Raw genomic sequence first — 24,235 nt, forward strand, 5'->3', positions numbered from 1 at the left:
ACACACAATTAAACAAAAGAAAAAAACAGCGTTTTTTAAATTCAATATTGATTGAAAATACTGATAAAAATATTCAAAGAAAATAGTTTGGCGGGCCAGATAAAAAAGCCCGCGGGCCCGATGTGGCCCGCGGGCTGTAAAATGCCCGGGTCTGTCCTAGAATGTAGTTTAAGGATGTGTGTTCTCTCCATATGTTGCTTTAACAGGGGCACCCATGTCACACACACTTGGGTAAAAGGTGAATTCAACAGAAATGGAAGTCTGTATTATATAGCCTTCCATGATGTTTAGAGTGTCTCGGAATAATATTTGACACAAATTGAAGTCGAGTATGGCTTACCTGCCATTCAGCTGAATACGATCAGCGAGTTTAGACAGTTGATCTGGCAGGCGTCGCTGTTTAATGACTCCCTCTGGACTAACTGATACCTCACACAGAGAGTGGGTCTCCGGAGCTGCGAGAAGACCAAACTCATTGACAGAGTGCGCAACCACATCCTTGGCAGTCGTGTCCTTACTGATGATAATGTAGCAGCTTTGCTGATCTGCCTTGAACACTCGGATCACCTGGTCTGGGATGTCTGAGGGTTGAAAAGAACAAAATGTTATATTACTTTATAACGTGGAAAAAAGCTTTCACAAGTGCAGTGGCTAGGAATAAAAATCTTGAATCAACTGGTAGAATTTGCAAAAAATCTAACCTGAAAACATTTTTTCAAAAAAGTTTTCAGTTTGCTCTTTGACATGGGCAACGGCGACTGAAACTCTACAAAGATATTTGATCAAGCCCTTATGTTTAAATTATCTGTCAAACCCCTTATAGTTTTATCACTGCTCACTAAGACACTTTATAGTTTCACTGAGACACTTTATAGTTTATAGTTTATTTTTATTTCTAATTCTGCCTTTCTTTTATTATCTATTACTGTTATATTTTCTGTAACTCTGGCACAGCAATTTCCTTCGGGATTAATAAAGTTGTTCTTATTCTTATTCTTATTCTTAAGATTTCCAATACTCAATATGTACTACAGAGGCATCTGAAACATTTATATAATGTAAATACAATTTATAGGTTTTTCATGTCACTTCTTTTTTTAGCTGTACAGAAGTAAGATTAGATACAGACAAATGATTTGCTATGGGAAACCCCTCAAAGGAAGGGCCTAAAGGAATAGCAAAAAAAACACATGAACCCATTTTTAAATGCAGCAGCTCATGTAAGAAAAAATGCAAGCAACATATATGTAAATCCAGACAGTATGAGACACAGAGGGCATGTAAGAGGCTATGAATTCACAATAGAAGAAATATTGACGGCACAACAGTCCCCAGCATGCATGTGTGCTAATCGAGTCTGCAGTGCATTAAAATTGGCAGAAAAAAAATATTAAATGAAAACACATTTTGTTCTTTCGATATTCAGTCATTTAAACCCAAACTGAAGAACATTAGCTCATCGCTCATTGCTATTTCTAAAGTAACTTGAAGAGTTGGGACAATTAATGTATACAAATACTCCCACACATTGATGAGTTCAAAGGATAGGGGACAAATTAATGTTGTGAATATTAGTGTTGGCTACATTTTCTCAAACTGTCAGATATTGGATATTCTACTTGGGACTCAGATACCTCAACACTTGCTACATTAGAAAGGTTATATCCCCCTGAGTGAATGACTGCATTAAAGATCCTTATGTTTAAGTATAAAAGAGGGAACAGACTATTAGCCACAGAAAGGCATAAGCTTTAAAACTGTGAATCATGGCTGGTTCAGTGGGAAGAATTAGGAGAACACTATAAAATAGATGAAGACAGATGAAGATTGCAGCGTTAGTGAGAGCCCGTGTGAGTCAATAGCATGATAGAGGGAAATAAGTACTAAAATACTGTATTTTGTGGATAAAAAAAAGTGATTCTAAAACATAGATTTTTTTAATGTAACCTTCTGCAAACTCATAAACACAAGCAAACTGATGTACTTTAAATACTTGGACATCAAATGTGAATTTTTATGAAAAAAACTGTAATGAACAATATGAATAGCTATAACCGTTATTAAAACAGCTGCAGCAGCAGACTTCCGGACAACTTTAGCAGCACGGAAATTAAAACTTTAGTATGACTGTCAGTCTTACACATCTGTTGAGGCTGTAGGTGTGTTAGACAAATGAGGTGATGAACACTCTTTCATGTGCCATTTTGCTGTTTTAAATAACCCTAACACAAAATATGCAATACATGAATGAAACTTGGTTAGTGGGTTGCCTAATGTGCAAAAAATAGATTCTTCAAATTCATCAGTTCATCTCAATTTCTATTTAACTGCTTCTCCTCATCATTATTGTACAGCCAGTCGGGCGGGTCCTGGCTCTGTCCATGCTTTATTTCTCACTAGCTGTGATTTATAAAAGCTTATCCCTTGAATTTGCCAGCTATCAAATTCAGAAGGGCTTAATCTAGTAAATCCTTAAGAGTCGTGACCTGACCTGAACATTGGAGGTCCATCATAATGCCACATCCAGCCAAATACACAATCAATAACCATATGAAAAGGTTTTCATTTTCAAGAACCCCTGAAGACATAGATGTTTAGAGAGGATTTCTATATAGTGTAAAATAAAAAAGAAATGTTTCTTAGATTTTTGAAAACACAAAACTAAAAATGACAATGGAACCTCCCGCTATTGTCATTTATTTTTCCAGTCATGTCGTCACACAAGAAATCAATAATTATCTGGAAATTCATTTATTTATTCGTTTATATTTTCCGATCTGCCCTAAGGTTGACAGAATGTTCATTTGTTCATGCCACATCCCTTGAGGAAGTTTAATGAAAATCACACAATGAAATGTGGCATTGCTAAAAAAACTCCCTTAAATTGCAAAGCGCAGCAGAGGATGTTGATAGTTTAGTGCTATTTTATGGAAAATAGGTTGTGGGTGTGGAGTTGGGGGTGGGGGTAGGACAATCAATACAACAGGACAGAAGGCACAAATGGGATAACACTTTCTATAGCACAGTATTTATACTTACAGTACAGTCCCAAGGCTTGGCAAGCAGACAGTAGAAAAGGGGGCAAATACACATGTGAGAACAAAGACAGTGTGGAAGAAGTAAAGATGATAAAGCAGTTGAAAGCATTGTTACAGAGGAGGATGTTTCTTCAGAAAATGACTAAAAAGTGGCAGCATAAGAATATTTGTATGTAAAAACAGCAAGACAGATATAAGCAAAGAATACTGAGACACAGTAAGAAAAGCAAAAAATGTAGAAGAGGAAGAACTTCCTCCTCTAGAACTTTATCACAGCAACACTTGTATAAGATATTAGTACAGCCATGTTTAAACAGCATACATGTTGGACAAAAAAAAAAATGTTTCATAAAGAAATTCACATTCATTTTTGCTTGCTTTCCATCAACCATTCCATTGTTTCAGTAAAATAGTGGTCAAACAAATATTAAGATATATGCTAATTTTTGTATAAATGCAAGACATTTATCAAAATCGAAGGAGAAAACTGCTTTATTTAAACGGATGATAGTCCCCCAAACAAAATACTGATTGAGGACTTTATCTTATGATATTTTTCACTCAAAAGGAATAAAACATTTCTAACATACAGACTGATGAAAAAAGTAGTAAAATGTAATTTTTTTGACAGTTAATTTTTAAAATGGCCAGTCACATAAATCCCTCACATGAACTGTTTCATCAGGGAGTAAAAGTAGATGATAAATTAACCAAAACATTAGCAGTGAATGAACACAGGAAAAATGAAATTTGTCAATTTGCAGTTTTGGCAGAAAACCTAAAGGCAGACAGGGAGATCTGTTTAAGAGGGCTGTTTGACACTTAAATCTAAGGAAACAGTTACAGTCATACTCTAAAAGGAAATGTTGAGGATTATTAATGTGGATCAATTGTTGAATTTGCCTCTTTGTGCTAAACCACGACACAAGTATATGTAATGTGTAGAGCTTAAAAGGGGAGATTTGAAACTGCGTGTGCATGCGTGTGTTTGAGCTCATTGAGCAATGACTGGTGTAGTAAATAAGGACAGTACTCAATCTTTTACTGTGTATCATCTTTCATGGTCAAAATAATATACTCTGACTTATACACTGATTTACACAGGTATCCAAGCGGACTCACATAGATCTGAAAAAGTGTTCTTTGTTGGTTAAATAATCATGGGCTCAGAAAACTGACAGAAAATGAATAACGCTCACTCCCTGAGCAGCTCCTTTATCATTCAATGACACAAGAACTCATATGTAAAAGGAGGCCGCAAACCTGTGATGAGAAGTAATATTTAAATAAAGTTACATACAGTGCGTTTCAAAAAGCTGAGGTGGTAATTTTTTTTTTTTTTTGTTTGTTTTTTTTTCGTCTTTTTCCTCTTTCAGCAATTTTCAAATTGTGCATGACACTGAGGAGATTGATTTGTGTTTGACATTTGCTTCATCTTTGGATAGAACCAAGCCAATATCTTCATCAGTCAATACAACTTTTGTTGCTTAATGTTAATATCTGTGTACTTTATTAACAACATTACGGTTTATTATTTTTCTTTAAAAAATGTGACATTTCTCTGATGATGACTCCGAAACATTTTGAATGGTGCCACTTGTGTTCAAAATGTATTCTGATTTACTTTGTGTTGGAATTACTTTGACAAAGAAAAGATGAAACTCAAACATCAGCAGGTTCATCTGTATTTAGTTATGTTTTGCATATGATTAGAGGATGAGTTCAACAATTCTAGTACTCTTGGGCTTAACTTCAAGAGATTCAACTGTTTTATGCTCTCATCTCTAACTTGTGGTTCAAATGATTTTAAAAGACTGATGAAGAAAAAGAAGACTTATATTGAACAATTAAGACTTTAAAAAACAGAATTTGTCCTACTGCAACCATGATCTGGTGCAATCAGGAATAAGGAACACAGCACTTGATCTTTTTAATTCTTGGATGTATGTGATATGTTTGACATAATTTGACAAGTAAACATCATACTCAGTGTATTAACTATGAGCTGCAGGCAGTCATTTAACAGCAATTAGGGGTTAAGTATGTTGCTTAGCAACTTTTTGACAGGCTTGGGATGAGCTTGAGAATCAAACCAGGAACGTTTGCTTCCAAGACAATCTGTCTTACCCTCTAAACCAGGGGTGTTAAACTCAAGGCCCGTGGGCCGGATTAAGCCCATGAACAGGTTTAATCCGGTTTGCAAAGCTAAAAAATACAAGGTTTGAGGAGTCAATCGAACAATAGGTGCATAATAGTAGTTAATATGTCATGATTTTACCCGAACGGCCAACTTGAGAATAGTTTCCTCCATGTTGCCCGTGAGCTAAAATTAGTTTGACACCCCTGCAACCCATGTCAGCCCCAACACAAGCATTCTTGTTTTAACTGTTGCTAAAACTCAAGTTTTAACTAAATCTGGTAGAAAAACCACCAGTACAAATAAAATGTTTTTACACGTTCTGTGCAGAGTAAATCTTTGCAATGCACAAGAGTAAACCTGTGATTAAGGACAGGTTTTTCCACCTACACTGGCTTTATTTTCTTTAGCAAACAATTAGGTTGGGAATCTAATTGAATAGTAGCTTGTGAGAGCTCATCAGTTAACATGGTTCAAACAATGGTGATGGAGGTGACAGAAATATGATGCAAACTCATGAAAAGGATGTCACAAAAAGTGTATTATGTATAAAAATACCTGACTACTCTGATCATGATTAAGAAACAAAATCAACATGGAAACAGAAAACATTGACAGAAATGTTTTCAATAGATTGCCTTCCTTTATTTCATCAAGCCCTAGTTCCTTACCTGCAAGGTTGGGAAAGTCAAGGATGCTCGTGGCCGGTTGCAGTAGGTCAGGACTGCTAGATGATAGGTTGCCAGGAATGGGCATGATGGCCACGCTGTGACGGCACTGTTTTGTACCTACAATGCTATCATCCTGAGACTGGCCCATACCACCATCACTGGAAAGAAAAGCAGGGGTCACACAATGAGACAAGAAAAAGAGGCGAGTGAAGCAGGTGGGGTGAAGGTTAGAATGGGGGTCAGAAGGGTGTGACAGGAGACACCCAGACATAGAAAAAAAAAGTTTGGATTAACATCATGAAAGAAAAACTCAATATTCTAAAATTAGAATTCTAAATATGGAATTTATTTTGCAGCAGACAACAGTATCTTTTCTCACTTCCTTTCCTGACATCCTCACAAAAAAAACTCATATTTTATTTGTTTGTTTCTCATATATCATCCTGTTTTCCGTAATTATGACAATATTGACGTTACTACAGAGATTTTGTCACACGTCTGCTCTTGCCGAAGAATACCACAGCATACGAATATAATTCTTTTTGCAGTCGAAGTGACAGAGCTAAATTTAATTCAAAGGACAGATTAAGGAATGGCAGCAAGTGATAAGGAACACTGACAAATAGACAAACAAGTTCATCAAACAGGCAGAACCATCGCAAGACATTAAGACTAGCCAAAGCAAGCCAGCCATGACATATCAACCATTATAAATAAAAGAGCACGGATAAAAACGATATGCAGTCAGTAATTTTGATATTCGTCATGTCAATTTTGGGCCCTGTTTAACCTTTTAAATTTCTTGTGTGTACACTTGTATTGTTTTATGTCTAAAATATGGAGTCACATTCTTTGGAGAAACTACATCTGAGGGGCTTTTCTATCTAGTGTTGCTGTCATGCGCGGACACAAACACACACACACACACACACACACACACACACACACACACACACACACACACACACACACACACACACACACACACACACACACACACACACACACACACACACACAAAAAGTCCTGAAATTGTGGATGCAAATTCAAAACAATTTAAAACAAATTTCAGACTTTTGTGATGAATTTCATCATCTACAATGGAATTTACATGTAAATTTGGATTCTTCAAGCATGATACCAGATAACTATTACTGTAATAATGTCTGAGAGAATCTTTTTTTTACTTGATGTACCATATAGCTTCTACGAATGTATAGTATGTAATGAATGCAGTGCAGGAATGCAATGCTTGCACTGAAATTAGACTGTTGCTGTCACACAGGCTATAACCTTTCCGTATCTAGCAAGGAGGTAAAACACAAATGGGATAAACAAAGAGAACAAAGAATGAAAAAGGGCTGACTAGTAGCACAATACATTACAAAAAAAATGAGGAGAAACAATAAAAAGGGAATACTTGAGTACATTGAGGTTTGCTAAGAAGGAAAAAGGCACAAAGACCAAATTGTTTCTTCAAATGTATTGTTCAATCATGACAAGTGTGGAGTGAATTTAGACAATTTTTAAATAACCAAAAACCTAAAGAAAGGAAAAACAGAAATCATAATAAAATATCCCATAGGTTTAAAATCAGAAGTGGATAGGAAACTGACCAAATTTGTGTCTGATGAGAAGTTTTCCAAGGCATGCAGTATGCATGAGTCTTCAGATGTGCTATAACCACTTATCACCACTAGGATATGCTAAAAAATAATTCATATGGATCACACCACTACTTTGAAAGATTAGATAAATTAGAATATAAATACAGCACAACTGTATTAACATGTGTGTGCCCTGGTGTTCCATCTTTTGTAGTGTAGGGAGCCTCCTGCAAATGCACCATTTATACTGGGAGTCTTTTTTAAAACCTTTGGTGCCCCGGAAGAACAGGATATACCTTACTTGACCGTTCATTTGCGTAAACAACAGAGAGAACATTTTTATCTACACTTTAATGCAGATTATACATGGTGCTTGTAGGTTGTATAATGAATAGCTTACTTTCCTAAAATGGTCATGTTTGGTCAAATTATTTTATGGCATTCTTGTCTTGTTCTTCATTCAAGACATGCTGGGCAGCAGGAAGGGCCCTCTATCAACAAGCCGCCACTAGTCAAAATCATATCTAAATTAAGCTCATTATAGTCAGTGCTTATTGTCAGATATCCTCATTATTGAAAAAATTACATCCAAAATGTAAGCAGGGAATAAATACCATGTAGAACGGAGACTTGAGACTGGTCTCCAAATTCTTTGTGACACAGTTCGTTGAATACATTTAATCTGTCATAAGCATTTAAAAAACTGAATCATGAATAACATTTAACAGGGAACAAATGTCTTTACTCAGGAATGGACTAAGCTGAGAGAGGATGGATTGATGCAATCAAGAAAATTGACAAAAAAAAAACACTAGTACAGTTCCCTACTCCTGCTTCTATGGCTTCAAATATGCTGGTGGGTGGATATATGGGTGACTGCTGCGTGCAGCTATGAAGATGAACACTGAATCAAATGATGGGAACATGGGGGAGTTGCACAACAGGTCTTACCGAAACAGTCCCCTGAAGCAGCGGAGACGTACAGGAGAGAAATGAAATTTAAGTTGTGAAAATGAAAAAGAAAAAAGGAAAAAAAAAAAAAAAGAAGCAAAGTAATGTTGCCTGAAAACCTGTCTTTGGTACATACCCACAATGCGTCTCTCACACACCTACCCAACATATTGGGTGATTTTGCTAATGTTTATGACTTAACAACATAAGAATATCTATACAAGTACGACAGCATAGCATTGTGTCAATGCTTGGCTATTACTCCATGTGTTTGATGAAGTTAAGAGCATTTCAAAAATTGTCTTTTAACATAATCTGTCAGCAGCAAAGTATATTGATTGATATTAACAGGATATCTCTCCCTCCTCTGTAATGGTATCATTTTTCATTTGTGTCAGTGAATTGATAAACACTGTTGTGAACTGACAGGCCCTTTTTTCCACATCAGCAAAGACTCTTTCCATATTCAATTCACTTCAAACAATGCATTACATTGGGATTTGATTGGCTGTTCAAATCATCCTGAAAATAATCCTCACAACATATATTGTCATAATGTACAGTTGTGATGTGATATCTGGATTCAAGCTGAATCAGAACCTTTTCTGAAAGACATAAAGTACTGTGAGAAGGGACATTCAATTAGCCTTTTTTTGTCATTCCATTTTTTTGAATAGGATATTTAATGGTTACTAATCCAGTAAGAAAAGCAAGTTACAACCAATCTCCACATTAGATAAAAAGACTATATTTACAAATTATTTCTTGGCTGTTTGATTAAAATATAAAGTAAAACAGTCGCTCTCTACATAAGCAAATATGACTATCCTTGGATGGACTCTTGATTCATAGTTTTCGACATACACATGGCAAAAATTCACTGTGGAAGCAATTATTAGAAAATGGAAGACGTACAAGACCACAGATAATCTCCCTTGACCTGGGGCTCCAAGCAAGATCGCACCCTTTGGGGTCAAAATGATCACAAGAACGGTGAGCAAAAATCTCAGAACCACACAGGGGGGACCTAGTGAATGACCTCCAGAGAGCTGGGGCGAAAGTAACAAAGGCTACCATCAGTAACACACTACGCTGCCAGGGACTCAAATCCTGCAGAGCCAGACGTGTCCCCCCTGCTTAAGCCAGTACATTGCCAGGCCCGTCTGAAGTTTGCTAGAGCATTTGGACGATCCAGAATAGGATTGGGAGAATGTCCTATGGTCAGACAAAACCAAAATAGAACTCTTTGGTGAAAACTCAACTTGTAGTGCTTGGAGGAGAAAGAATTCGAATTGAATCTAAATAACACCATACCTACTGTGAAGCATTGGGGTGGAAACATCATGCTTTGGGGCTGTTTTTCTGCAAAGGGCCAGGACGACTGATCTATGTTAAGTATGAATGGGGCCATGTATCGTGAGATTTTGAGTGAAACCCTCGATCAGCAAAGGCATTGAAGATGAAACGTGGCTGCGTCTTTCAGCATGACAATGATCCCAAACACACCGCCTGAGAAACGAAGGAGTGGCTTCGTAATAAGCATTTCAAGGTCCTGGAGTGGCCTAGCCAATCTCCAGGTCTTTGGAGAGAGTTCAAAGTCCGTGTTGCCCAGCGACAGCCCCAAAACATCACTTCTCTAGAGGAGATTTGCATGGAGGAATGGACAAAAATATCAGCACCTTGGGTGAAAACCCTGTGAAGACTTACAGAAAAGGTCTGACCTCTGTCATTGCCAACAAGAGGTATATAACAAAGTATTGCGATGAACTTTCGTTATTGACCAATTACTTATTTTCCACCATAATTAGCAAATACATTTTTTAAAATCAGACAAAGTGATTTCTGGATTTTTTTTTCATTCTGTCTCGTAATTGAAGTGTACTTATGATGAAACTTACATGCCTCTCATTTTTTTAAACGGGAGACTTGCACAATTGGTGGCTGACTAAACACTTTTTTGCTTCACTGTATGTATCTTAGATATGATTCTCTTTTCCAGGCCATTTCTACAATTGTAAATGTGTCAACTAATTAGGACCTGAACAAATAACTTTGGGTATGAAAAGGAGTTTCTGATGATGCCTTTGTCAGAAATGTATGAGAAATATAATTCCCATAATCCTATGACAAGCCCTGACAAATCCCATCTGACCAAAATCATTGCTGGAGAGGCATGATGAAGACATGCGGGTCTTCGGCAACATATTATGGCTTCAAATTTGAAAGTGAGCCTCTGGGTGCACATTTACTTTCAATTGCTACAAATTCTGCTGATAAACAAGCTGGATGTTGATTACAATGACTGATATGATAATGACGTCTTTGCAAATTCATACAGCTGGAATCACACAGAAAAGTAACTGAAAAGAGATGAAAGAATAGAAAGGATAATGTACGCCACAAAAAACGAGCAAAGAACAAAAGTGTTATCAAAACAGGAAAATACTTGTATTAGGAAAGCTCATTTAAAGACTAATATTTCACCTAAAATTTATAAGATACACACGGTATGTACTGTATGGTTCATTTATGGTTGGACCACTGGGAGTTTAGTTTCAAATCAAAATTCCATGATTTCATACAAACAACCAGCCATTGTTTTAAATATTTACGTAAGCATTTTACCTGAATGGTTTTGGTGGCAGTATACTGAAACGTGTCTTCTCTAGCATCTTCCTGATCTTGTTTCGTCCGCCAGACACAGTGTTTGCCTTCATTTTTCTGGTGGCCTTGTGATCCGTGGCAAATTCCATGTCTCCTGGGAGATCAGGTATAGAGAACCGATTTCCTTTTTTCTCCTGGATTTTTGGAATGTGGGGGCCACCGTTTTTCTTCTCATGCAAGATCCTGCTGAGGAGGTCTTTGAATACTTGACGGAGAAAAGTGTTTAAAACACAACAGGATGTCAAATTAGTAGAGTCCGAAAGTCAATCGTAATGTATTGTACTTCTTTGACATAAACCTTGAATTATTAACTTACCAAATATATTGGTTTTGACTGTGAGGGAAAGGTGTGTGTTATTTCTTAGGATGTCAACAGCTTTTGAAAAGGAAATGTTTTCAAAGTTCTGCCCATTTATCTCCATTATCTGAAATAAGATGAAAGAAATGACACAGGCCTTACACGATCTAATTAGGTATAGTAGAGCATGAAGTACAAATTAAACAACAAGAAGGTAATATGTTGATTTAAAACCTCATTTATGAGTTTACTTCACCTATCTGCTCTACTTTATTCAAAGTAAAAGTGTGATTCAGTTACCACTGAGATGAGATACTAAGATCATGGATGCAATGGATGCGTAATAATAATTATAATACCACAATTCACATTATGAGGAAATTCTGTTTAAATGCCCTTTGCATATAGTTCACTTGCTACAAGTTCCAGCTGTCATTATGGGTTGCACATTATTATCCTTCATTAACTTACAATTTCTTGATTTCTTATGTCTAAACTGATGAGACTTAAGTGAAAAAGCAAAGTGTAGAATATTGTTTGAAAAACAAAAAAATTAAACACCTAACAAAGCTAGATTATGCAGAGCACAGGATGTTGTTACTCCACTCTCCTCTTACCTGGTCTCCCCGTTTGAGTCCTGCCTCAGCAGCCCTACTCCCTTCTTCCACTGACTCAACAAAGATGCCAAATCCTCTCTCACTGCCTCCCTGCACACTGAAGTATAGCGGGGAGTCTCTTGATGCTTTCTGCAATGCGATCTGCCTCCATTTAGCCTTCGCTGCACACGCAATGTTCAGCAGACGCAAGTGGCCCTTCATTTTCTGGGAAGAGGTTTAGAACAATCTACTGAGAGGTGTTGCATTTTGATTTAAGTATTATTTTTGAAGATGAGTAGGTTAGTTTTGATTAACAAAGAACAACAGGTGATACGATGACCCTATACTGTATGAGCTATGATAAATTAAAATGAAACCCTCCTTGAGCTGCCACCTCACTGTGGTGGAGGGGGTTCCATATCCCAATGATCCTGGGAGCTATGTTGTCAGGTGTTTTACGCCCCTGGAGGGGTCACTCAAGACAAACAGATCCAAGGTAAGGGACCAGACAAAACATGGCTCAGAAACAGGCTCAGGTGCAACTCGCTGGTAGACCCCAGTGGTGAGGGATGCTAAACTGAAGAAGTAGTTCTATCAGGGCTTTCTGAGGGGATTCTGGAGTGGACACACCTATTTCCGGAGCTGAAGTTGCTACTGCAGTCAAAAAGCTCCTCAGTATCGGGACCCCAGGGGTGGATGAGGTCCACCCTAGGTTCCTCAAGGCTCTGGATGCTGTAGGTGGGTAAAGTCTATTCAGCAATGCTGGAGAAGAGGATCCGCCAGGTCGATGAACTTGGATCCAGTAGGAGCAGGGTAACCACGCCTCTGGTCGTAAACAGTGGACAAGATCTATACCCTCAGTAGGATCCTCAAGGGGGCATGGTAGTTTGCCCAACCAGTTTACATGTATTTTTTGAATCTTGGTGGCTGCTTCGAGAGTATGGGGTACTGAACCCTGTTATACGGGGCTGTTCAGTCCGTGTATGATCATTGTCGGAGCTTGGTACGCATTGCCAGTTGTAAGTCTGACCCGTTTCCGGAGAGAGTTGGACTCCACCAGGGCTGCTCTTTGTCACTGATTCTGTTCATAACTTATATGGACAGAATTTTTAGGCATTAAGGGGAACCAGTTTGGTGGTAGCAGGATAGAGTCTCTGCTTTTTGCGGATGATGTGGTTCCGTTGGCTTCATCAGGTCATGATCTCCAGCTCTTGCTGGAAGGGTTTGCAGCAGGGTAATAATTTATCCTTTATTAATCCCCATGGGGAAATTCGTTCCCTGCAATTAACCCAGCATGGATGAACCATGAGTAGTAGGCTGCCGTCCACCAGCGCCAGGGGAGCAGTTAGGGGTTCAGTGTCTTGCCCAACAACACTTCGACGACTAAGACGATTGCTCTACCTTCTGCGCCACACCGCCCCAAGAGTGTGAAGCAGCAGGGATGAGGACCTCCAAATCTGAGACCATGGTGCTCAACCAGAAAAGGGAGGAATGCCCACTCTGGGTCAGGAAAGAGGTCCTGCCTCAAGTGGAGGAGTTCAAGTATCTTGGGGTCTTGTTCACAAATGAGTGAAGGATGGAACAGGAGCTCGACAGGCAGATTGGTGCGGCGTCTGCAGTGATGCAGACGAAAAAAGGTAAAAAAGGGAGCTGAGCCAGAAGGTGAAGCTCTCAATTTAAGGGTCGATCTGGTTTGCCACCCTCACCTACGGTCATGAAGTCTGGGTAGTGACTGAAAGAACAAGATCGCGGATACAAGCAGCCAAAATTAGTTTTCTCCACAGGGTGGATGGACTCTCCCTTAGGGTAAGAAGTATGGTCATCCAGGAGGAGCTCTGACTAGAGTCGCTGCTCCTCCGCATAGAGAAGAGTCAGATGAGGTGGTTCAGGCATCTGGTCAGGATGCCTCCTGGACGCCTCCCGGTGGATGTATTCTGGGCATGTCCGTCTGGGAGGAGGTGATTGGGTAGACCCAGGACACACAGGAGAGACTATGTCTCAAGTCTGGTCTGGGAACGCCTTGAGGTCCCCCCAGAAGAGCTGGACCATGTGGCGGGGGAGAGGGAGGACTTGGCCTCACTGCTCCGGCTGCCGCCCCCGCGACCCAACTCCGGATAAGCGGGGGAAGATGTTGGGTCGAATGGATGGATTGATATATAAAATCATACAGATAAATACAGTAGGGGTTAGGAAAAGGAAGGGAGGTAGGGTGATGATGAAAAAGTGGTATGTCATGAAAAATGACTGTGTTCTAGTTCAACATTTTAAGCAAGGCATCAACTTACGGTGGTTTCAAGAAGTTTCTCAAACTCCTCCAAGAAACGTGTCATTGCTGGGTCACCCTCAAAGTCATTGAAGTGGTTGTTGACCCACAGCAGCACAATCCGTGTGACCTTGGAGGAACAGTGACAGTGTAACTCAGTGTACATGAACATATTGGTTTATAGCTTCTTCAAAGATCTTGCATTGTTGGGTTCTTTGAGAGGTCTTGAAGAATACTTACACTGTACACATTCACTCAAAGGTCATATCCAGCTGTGCCATAAGAGATGGCAGAGCTTCAGTGTATTCCTCAGACAATTTAGAGAAATAAGCGTTTCACAGTGTGCTATATATGTATATATATATATATATATATATGCATATGCATATATATGTATATATGCCTATATATATATATATATATATATATATATATATATATATATATTGTCACACACACATATATATATGTATATATGCCTATATATATACATATATATATATATATATATATTTATTTTTTTTTAGCTGATAAATTATTTTCAACCAATCAAGTGTTGAAATGATTTGAAAATGTTTTGGAAAATATGTCTGTGACTCTAAGGTGCCACATTATGGTGGATTTGTTTTCAAGTTTTACAGTTTGAGAGGTCTGAAAAAAAATCCAGATATTTTTGTTAAAAAATATTAACAAGTATTACAGCAAATGGATTCAGTACTTCAATCTCTCAATAGCTTGAAGCAAGTAGCTGAATCAGTCCTTTTGAATATTTACACGGGTGATAACATTGATGTAAGCTTTACAAAAAAGTCAAAGTGGCAACTTATATATCATAAATTAATGCCCCTTTCTTACAATGTCTCTTTTTTCTGAGCACATTATGTTACTGCAGTCAACTTGCTTTTGACAGGACAGCGTACTCTTTAACAGAGTTTATGATTATAAGCCTGAGTGACGAACAAATAAAGACTCTTTGAGGGACAAGACAAATCTTAACTTAAAGCTGTTTATGGGGGTGTCAGGTTTAAAAGAAATGGCTGTCCTGTAAAAGAACCGCTGTGCAGGAGGTATTGCATTGATTGGCATGAGGGCAGCAAGGCACATGTTTCTCCCATTAATTCATGAATGCATAACATCAGGAGGAGTAAGAATCATACAATTAGATTAAAAACAAATTAAAACATTAAGAATGGATACAATTCAGTGCCTGCTTACTAAGACTGTGTGCCATAGCATAAATACAGTAGTATACAACTTGTTGTTTAATCTTCCTAAAAAATATATAATAAAAACCATTGAAACATATTCCTGTTTAACCATTGTTTTGATATACTTCACAAATGTACGGGAAACCAACCCAACAATACGCTGTTGATACACTATTGAATGAAGACAAAGAGCTTACATCTTAGTTATTCCATTTTAGGGTTTTCCCAGATTGGGATAGTAACTTAATTTTTCGAGCAAAAGTAAAGCTAGAAAACTTTGCCCACTCCTGTTTCATAGACGTAACAATTTTTCAGCTTTACCATGAAATACTCTTCATTTTGTGGTGTGTATAGTGCCACAATTCACGCTATAGCTTTGACTCAACTTGTGATCACTGTTCCCTCTAGGTGGCGCGTTTGCGCAATCGCGGACTACTCCTCTGTTCTCCATGGACAACAAAATGAAATAATAAAACTGTAAAATTCACAGTTTTATGATTAAATGTTTAATTTATTTACAGTGTAAAGAAAACAAAAACATTTATTTTATTTACAGTTTAGCTTGGATTTTATTTTGTGCACAGCATAGATTTGCTGTGTGTGGAGAACGCTGGAGCAGTGCGCAATTGCGTAAACGCTCGGCTTAGAGGGAACAGTGCTTGTGATCCTACCATGTAAAACATTTTGAGCATCAGGTCTGAATTAACAGCACTTAACACACTCACTTACCGTGTCTCTGAGGCTGTCCATTTGGAACCACTCCAACAGTTTCGTGCCAACTTCCATTGGATTTGATACAAAGGTCCTGTAGGTCAATAAAAAGTCTTCAATATAGGTGGGGTCAACCACAGATGGTTCTTCTACCAGATGCATGATCAGACGCTCTGGGGTCCCCTTTAGGTGGGACAAAAAAAGAAAAGAAGAAAATCAAAAGTTAGAACTGGCAAATTTAAGATCTTAAAAAAATCAATTTAATTCCATCATTTACACATTTGAATTCAAAACATTTTCATGCGTGCACGTACACAGAGATAGATAGACTCATTGACAAGAGTACACGCAGGCATGCACACAAAATGTGCACAGCGCATATACACTTACAGTTAAGGGACACAGACAGATTTAGACTGGTGTCTAAATTAATGCACACGCGGGCCCGCGCATGCACGCACACACACACGCACACGCACACGCACACTCACATTCACACTCACACACACACACACAAAACATATAATTCTTATATGAATTATGAGAACATTAATCATAAAAACAAAAACAACAAGGATGCAGATGTAGCTAGCATCCCACTACTATTTGATTAAACAAAATCACAAACACACAAAATAACTTAAAAAAGCAACATCTGGCTTTTATGGATAGGTACTGTTGCAGTTTTGTTTGATAAAATGAAATTATTTGACATTAATGAGAGACACGCATACATTGCTTGAGAAAGAAACACTGAACTTTTTTAGTTCTGTTTCTGTGTTAAAAATGCCATGTTCGACTGGAACCAGGAACTAGAAGGCATTGTTTGAGAGGCCTTCAAACAAAAAGATTACAACCGAAAACAAGAGCATTAATGCAATCACTTGTGAATTGACTTCTCCACACTGGATGCGTTTCAGAGGCAACAACCCCCATTTGGAGTGCCAGCCAAAAGAATCATTCAAGACCATTAAAACATCAATATCTGGCTGCCTCTAGAGGCTAGGAAATAGGCTCAAAATGCCTTGGAGCGCACAGTGTCTACAAGTAAACATTTTAGCAAACAGCAATCATGCCAATAATTAACCACCGGCAAATCTGAGCTCCTGCATTCATATTTTTCAAAAGAAATGTATACTCTTCCACTTCTGATTCAAAAAGACACAGTACCCAATTCAATTGAGGGTAAACAAGATACCATCACCAGATACCTTGTGAAATGAACAATGTTAATTACTCTACTTGCATTGAACTTTGACTAAACCTTTGGACCTCAAACCTCCTTAATTGTTGCATCCAGTAATTGACATATTCTTGAAGTTGGGAATAAGCATGATAACAGAAGTTTAGTCTCACAAGACAGTGTCACTTGAGCACCATTATAAACACAAAATCATCTATTTTTCATCTATTTATCTGGCAGTGGATTGCTTCCATTTTTATTGTGGATAGAGGCACATTTCTGATACATCCTAGGCATATTTACAAAAAAATAAACTTTTAGAACAGTTTGTAAAACTAACCTTGATTACAATGTGTCCTTTCCTTGTCCCACTACGGTCAAGTTCACGATGCTCTTTCACCATAACAATTTCCCCCTCCTCTTCCACCTTGTGTGTATTCTTCTCCACATGGTTGAGGATGCGCCAATAGTCCTCCTGGGCGATGCAGACAAACTGGTGGAGGATGACAAGCGCATAGCAGATAAATGTGAAGTAGGGCACAGTATTAGTCTACACCACTTTTGGATACTCCGATAATAGAATTGTCGAAGCATGAGGATGTCCAGTGAGAGACATGGGAGGGGTGAACACATGTGAAGTAAAAATTACAATTCTGTTTCTCATGCCGGTCTATACCCAGGACCTTTCTATTAGTCAATTTGGAGATCCTCTTGAATAGTTTGAAACAGAAACTCAACTTCCTGTTATGCCATACTGAATAAAACACAATAAGAACTAACTTTTGCTACCCTACAGCTTTGACAATTACTGTACTTCACTTAACAAAATCATCAGTTTCTGCATTTAACTAGTTCTGCTTTACCATGCTGAGTCCTTTGTGACTGAAGACAGGAAATTCTGTGAGGAACTGGACATTTTGAATATATTTGTTTTTACATTGAAATTACTCAATAATTTTCTTGATGCGCATGAACATAAAACATACCTGTGACTAAATTGGCAACGAGATGAGATGATGATATGAGAACAACTTTATTAATCCCGAAGGAAATTGTTGTGCCAGAGTTTCAAGTAAAAAACATAACAGTAATAGATAATAGTAGAAAGGAGGAAGAATAAGAAATACAATGAAATATGAATTGTCTTAACTGTTAGCTGTAACTACAAAGATTGAAGATTCCATGCGGCTGAGGGAAGAGGAATTAAAGCAACCACTTCTTTGTGCCAAACAACACTTTTACAATCTTCTAACAGAAATGAAACTATAACCAAACATGAAATTATTCAATTATTGCCACAGATATAACATTTATTTGTACAAATATTTGCAAAACATACAGGAGACCCAACAACAGATGAATTCAAAATGACTCCTAAACAACATGGGAACATTTTAGTTTTAGTTTTCAGTTTGAGAGAATAACTGAATTCTTTCACTTTCAAACAGTAGTCTTACCTCGGCTAAAAAGCTAGCCCCCAAGAGTAAATAGTCATGGAGTAATAACCTTATGTTAAAACTGTTTGCATACTGACTTGCAGTGGCTCTGACATGTTCCACAGGAGCTTAGCCCTTCCCCTTTCTCAGGTTGTCTCAGCACTAATGGAACAACTACTTCCTTATTGGTAACAAACCTGTCAAAATGTCCCCGAAAACAGAACACAGGCACCTGAGTTAAAAATTGCCTTGTCAAGGTTGCATTTTCTTTATCTCATTGGGGGAATGTTCATTAACTGTGATCACTCCTGTGAGTATCTTTTTTAGGCTTTTTTAGGCCATGAGAAAGCCATATCAGAAGTATGGAGTCATTTTTAAATTATATTTAAAATGTGTCACAACTATACTCAGTTTCAGACAATAACTTGGAGTAAACTAAAATAAATTAGTATAGTTTTGTGAGATGTGATTAAACATTTTAGTGACTTGCGAAAGACAAGAATTTTCATGTACAGCTGAACAAATTATTTGAGCCTCTATTTTACCTGGCAGTCATCCCCTTTGGTTCGAACCTCTCCATTCATGTACTGTTTGTCCAGGGAGGGGGAGATGCCAAAACTGTTGCCCATACAGAGGGTCTCCACTTTTCCATCCGGATGGATAATCTCCACAGCCCCATTCAGGATCACATACCATAGGTCCAGCTTTAGACAAACAAAATCAACAGACAAGATACTACTTTCAGTGCTGATAACCACTAATAAGGCTTGATAATTATTATCCATCCTTATGCATCACTGCGTCCTTCTTGAATCAGGTAAAATGAATAAATAGATAAATCAAAAAGTATTGAAGAATATTTACAGTGTGTGTGTTTGTGTGAGCGTGTGTGAATACAACCGCAGTTGTTGAAAAGACACTGGAAAATTGGTACTAATAAAATGTAAGAATTTAAAGGGTACTTGACATTTCTAGCTGATATGTTTGAATGTAATCAAGAAGGCTAGCAGGCTCGTATTGCTGCACAAATAGTCAAAATTATATCATAGTGAATTAAATCATCCAGTCTAGATTAGGTGATGCAGTACTAAGAGTGAATCAGTCCAACACTTAACTGGTGGGGGATGCTAAAAACCTGCCTGCCATCCTCATACGTTTTTTTTTTTTGTATTCACCCTTTTTCTCTCACAGTTTGTCACCCTATGCATTTTTACTTAGGTGCTCATTCTTGACCTTCAGCACAAATCCACAGACAAAAAAGGGTGGTTGACCTGTCACTCAAGTGGCTTAGTATGGCAGCATTGAAACAGCAGCATTTCAATCGTGCTGGCACACACGGACACACGGACACACACTTTTAAAAATGGTTATTTACAAATAACCTGTCAATGGAGAGTTTATGTAGAAGGAATATTTTGAAAACTGCATAATATCATGAATATGGAGCAATAATTCTTAGATAATCAAAAACTTTTATAGGTTTTGCAGCATATTAACAGTGGTAATTACAAAGTCTGTATCTAATTCTGCATTTCTACCTCCTGTTTGTCATGCAGTAGGACTGTGCCAGCCTGCTCCACCACCTCAAACACCATAATGGTACACAAGTCTCTCCGCACAGACATGGTCATGTTGGCAAAGGCAGGTAGCTGGTGCATAAACTCCAGTAGTTGCTCTGTTTGAAAAAAAGTTTAGAGAGAAGGGTAAAACATTAGAACAACAAAATTTACGATGAAAAAAAATTGTGACAGAAAACAAAAATTGCAAGCTTTTCAGTGATGTTAAAAAAATGTACTTGTAACTTGGATACACTGTAAAATACAAGTATGTAACACAATGGATTCATTTCTAAAAGAGACTTTTAAGAGGTTATGATAAAAAGCAAACTGCATTAATAGGGCAAATGTCAAAGAAAGAAAAAAATATATAAATGTGAAAAATGGTTCATACCTTGCAACTTTGCTGTCATTTATTATTGACCTTTCAAAAGTTAGAGCCTTATACATTACAGACTTCTTAAAAAATACAGAATACAAAAAAAAAACACAAAACAACATGTACTGGTACTGTCAACAGCCTGAAGCTTGCCATATAGTTTTTTGTCTGACATTCAGCATTGCTTTTTCAGAACAGTAACCTTACTAGAAATGGGCAACCAATGCAGAAAGACTTGTTTTCTTTGCACAAATCACCTGCTATCAGCTAATTCTTACAAGATATAATTTATAAAGAAGAATGTGTCTTTGCAGAACAGAACCCTCCTTTCGATTTGTGCACTGTTTCTCCTGAGCTATCAGGGAAACTGGTCAGTGCTAAAGGCCAAAAGAAAAATAACATTCCATAGCTCACAGTAGGTCAGACCTTTACAGTCTCTATCAGCCCTCTGATGTTGTCAACATCTTTTTCAGGAACCCATTAGGTTCAGCTAATGAGGTTGTCTTGCTGATATCCTGTTTAAAACATAATGGAAGGGCACTGCTTCCTATATATCCATGCTGGGGGTCTTTCATGACAGGGTGCGATAACTGAAGGATAGATGGAATAGATGAAGTTGGTACCTTATGAAACTGATCAAAATGTTTTTTGTGAGTTAATTACATCCATGTCTCTGTGTAATGCATTGCTTAACTTTAATTAAATTCATAGAAATATTGATGCCCTAACAGATCTGCTTGAGTTGCACATTCAGACTGACCAATGTCGTCATCGTTGCGATCAGCGGGGTCTTTTTCAAGACATTCTCGGACCACGTCTCGGCCCAAGAGAGTATCTGAGGCTCTTTCCAAGTCCTCATCTTCCTCCTCTTCATCTTCGCTGTCGACGGGTGCTTCAGGAAGACCAGAGAGGTCAACATCACCAAGCTCACTCTCTGTGGCCTGGTAAAGAGATCAAGAGAATAAGATCAGTCAGCAGGGCTTTGCTGGATATACTGTGAGAATATTTTTTAGATGACCAAGTGCAAATATAATAGGTTAGTCACATTTTCAGGACAGTTAAATAAATCAAATGAAATGAATAAGATTTTAAAATGAGTATTAATTCCAGACATAGTTTGGACAAGAAATAATAATCACAATTATTATTGAATTTAATATGTATACTGCATGGGTTGTATAATATATAGTCCAGGCATGAGTAAACTGCGGCCCAAAGGTCCTTTGCAGCCCTTTGTTTTATTTAATCCAGCCTACCAAAATTGAAATTTCATTATAATTAAACCTCATTTATTTAATCTTTTCCCTGAAATACCTACGTTTCACAATAGATGGCACACTCCTGATTCACAATACACTGACTTTTGTTGGAGTGTGGCAAATTACGTTCTACATCACTTTTTTGCTTTGCTGTTTGAACCCTTCTGTAAAAGTGAGCTCATAATAGAGCTGAATAATAGAATAGAAAAGTGGACAATGAGTACCAATTGTTTAATAAAGAGTGGACAAAAAATGTCTTCACTGATGTCTGATAAACGTCTGTATGACAACCCAAGAAACTGTTGTGGTTTTCAAAGAATACAATATCAGCCAACACTTGCCACACAGCATGCTAACTATGCTAATGAGCAGTCAACACAAAAAAGGGCAGTCACGGCTCAGAGGTTGACGCCTAATTTACAGACTCAGCTTTTTATTTTTTCACTGACAAACCGCGATTAAGGAGCGAGTACCGGTGCATCGGGTGGGATATGGACCAAACTGCAACATCATGACTCCAAACCAACAGAGAAAGACAGCAGGTGAACAGGTTGTAATATCAGAACGCAGAAAAAGCAGGGGAATCTGAGACAGGCAAGGCCAGTACCGGGAAAATCGGGTCGTGAAGTCTGGTGAGAGAGGACGGAGCCTCCTGAAGTCTTGTGAGAGACTGCAGGGGCTACAAAAGGCCGGTGAGTGAGCATGGGTGCTCCCATAATAGTCTTGTGAACAAGCACGGCGACAGACAGGTTCATTCCAGGCCATCATAATAAGAATAAGAATAACTTTATTTATCCCGAAGCAAATTGTTGTGCCAGAGTTCCAAGAAAAACATAACAATAACGAATAATTGTAGAAAATTGTATAAACAGCAAAAAAAGGGGAGAATACGAAATACAAATAAACTATAAAGTGTCTTAAGTAACAAGTGAAGACTATTAAGGTCTTAAGTACCAAGTGAAAGATAAGGAGTGCACAAGAGGATGAAAAAATAGCGTACATGAAGCTGTTATGAAATTAAATATTGCAAGGATGAACATATATACAGATAAATTATTACAATTTACAGGAAGTGGGTGAGATTTTTATTTTATTTTATTTTTTTAAGGTTTAAGATTTTGAGATTCCCTGCGGCTGAAGGGAGAGATATTAAAAAGTCTGATAGCCTCAGGTAGGAAAGACCTCCTGTGGTGTTCAGTGGAGCTGAACAGCAATAATGTCAAAAAAATAAAATAAGATAAATATTATAGCGAGTCACAAATGTTGGGGTATATTTGGGGTTACTAGGAATTTCTTGGGTGTGGTTTAGGGTGCAATGAATTCTGTTTTTTACCTGATATTGAGCAGGAACAGTTAGTTGTATTGCAGGCTTGTGTGGCCAACAATAGCTATTGCTTATTGAACAGATGTTTTACCGTCACCCTGGTGATAAGAATAAGAATAAGAATAAGAATAAGAATAAGAACAACTTTATTTATCCCTGAGGAAATTGTTGTGCCAGAGCTTCAAGTAAAACATAACAATAATCCAGGGTAAACAAGGCAAGCTCCCCAGTGGGAAGGGAACAAAGACAACCCAGCAACTAGTAGGACAGCAGGAAGCAAAGCTTTTACATCCCCACTCATTGCCTGTTTTGGTAGGGAGCTGTCCAAGTGGACCAAATCAGCTGACTTGGTGGAACCCCCAGAAAAAGCACTGAACCATGACAACCAAGGCAAGTGTTATGCTGGCATTCAGATTAGTGATTAGGCACATTTCTAGACCTCCGGAGGACGGCACATGAGATGATGATGATGTCTGGCTTGACCTAAATATCAGAGTGAACATTCAGCATCATGAACAAGCCCATCACAGATCCATGTTAACTGACCCAACACCTTGGATCCATTCTGAGAATTGCCATAAAAAACGCTAACTCCACATTTTGATACACTGGCAAAAAAGGGAGATAAACAACACAGGTCCCAGTGAAACAGAATGTACTAACAACAAAGACAGGAAAATTAAAAATGAAGAGATAAATATAGTGTTAAGGTCAGAGCTCAACATACATTAGCAAATAAATGAAAGAAATTTTGGGAAAAAGCAAAGAAAAGTTGACAAGGAAGTAACATAGAATAAACAAAGTAAGAAGAGTGACAGACAAGACAAGGGTATAAAATTAGGAACAAGCAGAAACGAAGAGCAAGAGACAAGACTGCATCAAGCTTAGATGGGATGGTGTGAGCAGGAGGGACCCACAATCAATCTTTCCATTACCCTGATGACTGAGGCCAAG

The 24,235-nt window shown here is 38.0% G+C and overlaps 1 protein-coding gene across 21 annotated transcripts in view; it reads right to left on the bottom strand.

The window, feature by feature from the left end:
* The window catches only part of rapgef6 (Rap guanine nucleotide exchange factor (GEF) 6), a 126,911-nt gene that overhangs the window by 18,051 nt on the left and 84,625 nt on the right, over positions 1-24,235 (bottom strand). For 13 of the 21 annotated variants that reach the window (XM_086177553.1, XM_086177559.1, XM_086177552.1 and 10 more), the window contains 12 exons: positions 21,459-21,639; positions 20,302-20,438; positions 19,309-19,467; positions 17,668-17,820; positions 16,163-16,327; positions 14,248-14,355; positions 11,984-12,187; positions 11,385-11,493; positions 11,030-11,273; positions 5,847-6,004; positions 3,040-3,054; positions 341-581 (listed from right to left, as the gene is read on the bottom strand). In XM_086177553.1, the coding sequence (XP_086033679.1) occupies positions 341-581; positions 3,040-3,054; positions 5,847-6,004; positions 11,030-11,273; positions 11,385-11,493; positions 11,984-12,187; positions 14,248-14,355; positions 16,163-16,327; positions 17,668-17,820; positions 19,309-19,467; positions 20,302-20,438; positions 21,459-21,639 (1,874 nt within the window). The remainder of the gene's footprint in view (positions 1-340; positions 582-3,039; positions 3,055-5,846; positions 6,005-11,029; positions 11,274-11,384; positions 11,494-11,983; positions 12,188-14,247; positions 14,356-16,162; positions 16,328-17,667; positions 17,821-19,308; positions 19,468-20,301; positions 20,439-21,458; positions 21,640-24,235) is intronic. The other 8 variants (XM_086177557.1, XM_086177556.1, XM_086177555.1 and 5 more) reach the window with 1 other exon arrangement.

Source organism: Fistularia commersonii, chromosome 29 (genome assembly GCF_037954325.1).
Source record: "Fistularia commersonii isolate RoL2024-O1a breed Wild chromosome 29, RoL_Fcom_v1.0, whole genome shotgun sequence".
Taxonomy (NCBI): Eukaryota; Metazoa; Chordata; class Actinopteri; order Syngnathiformes; family Fistulariidae; genus Fistularia; species Fistularia commersonii.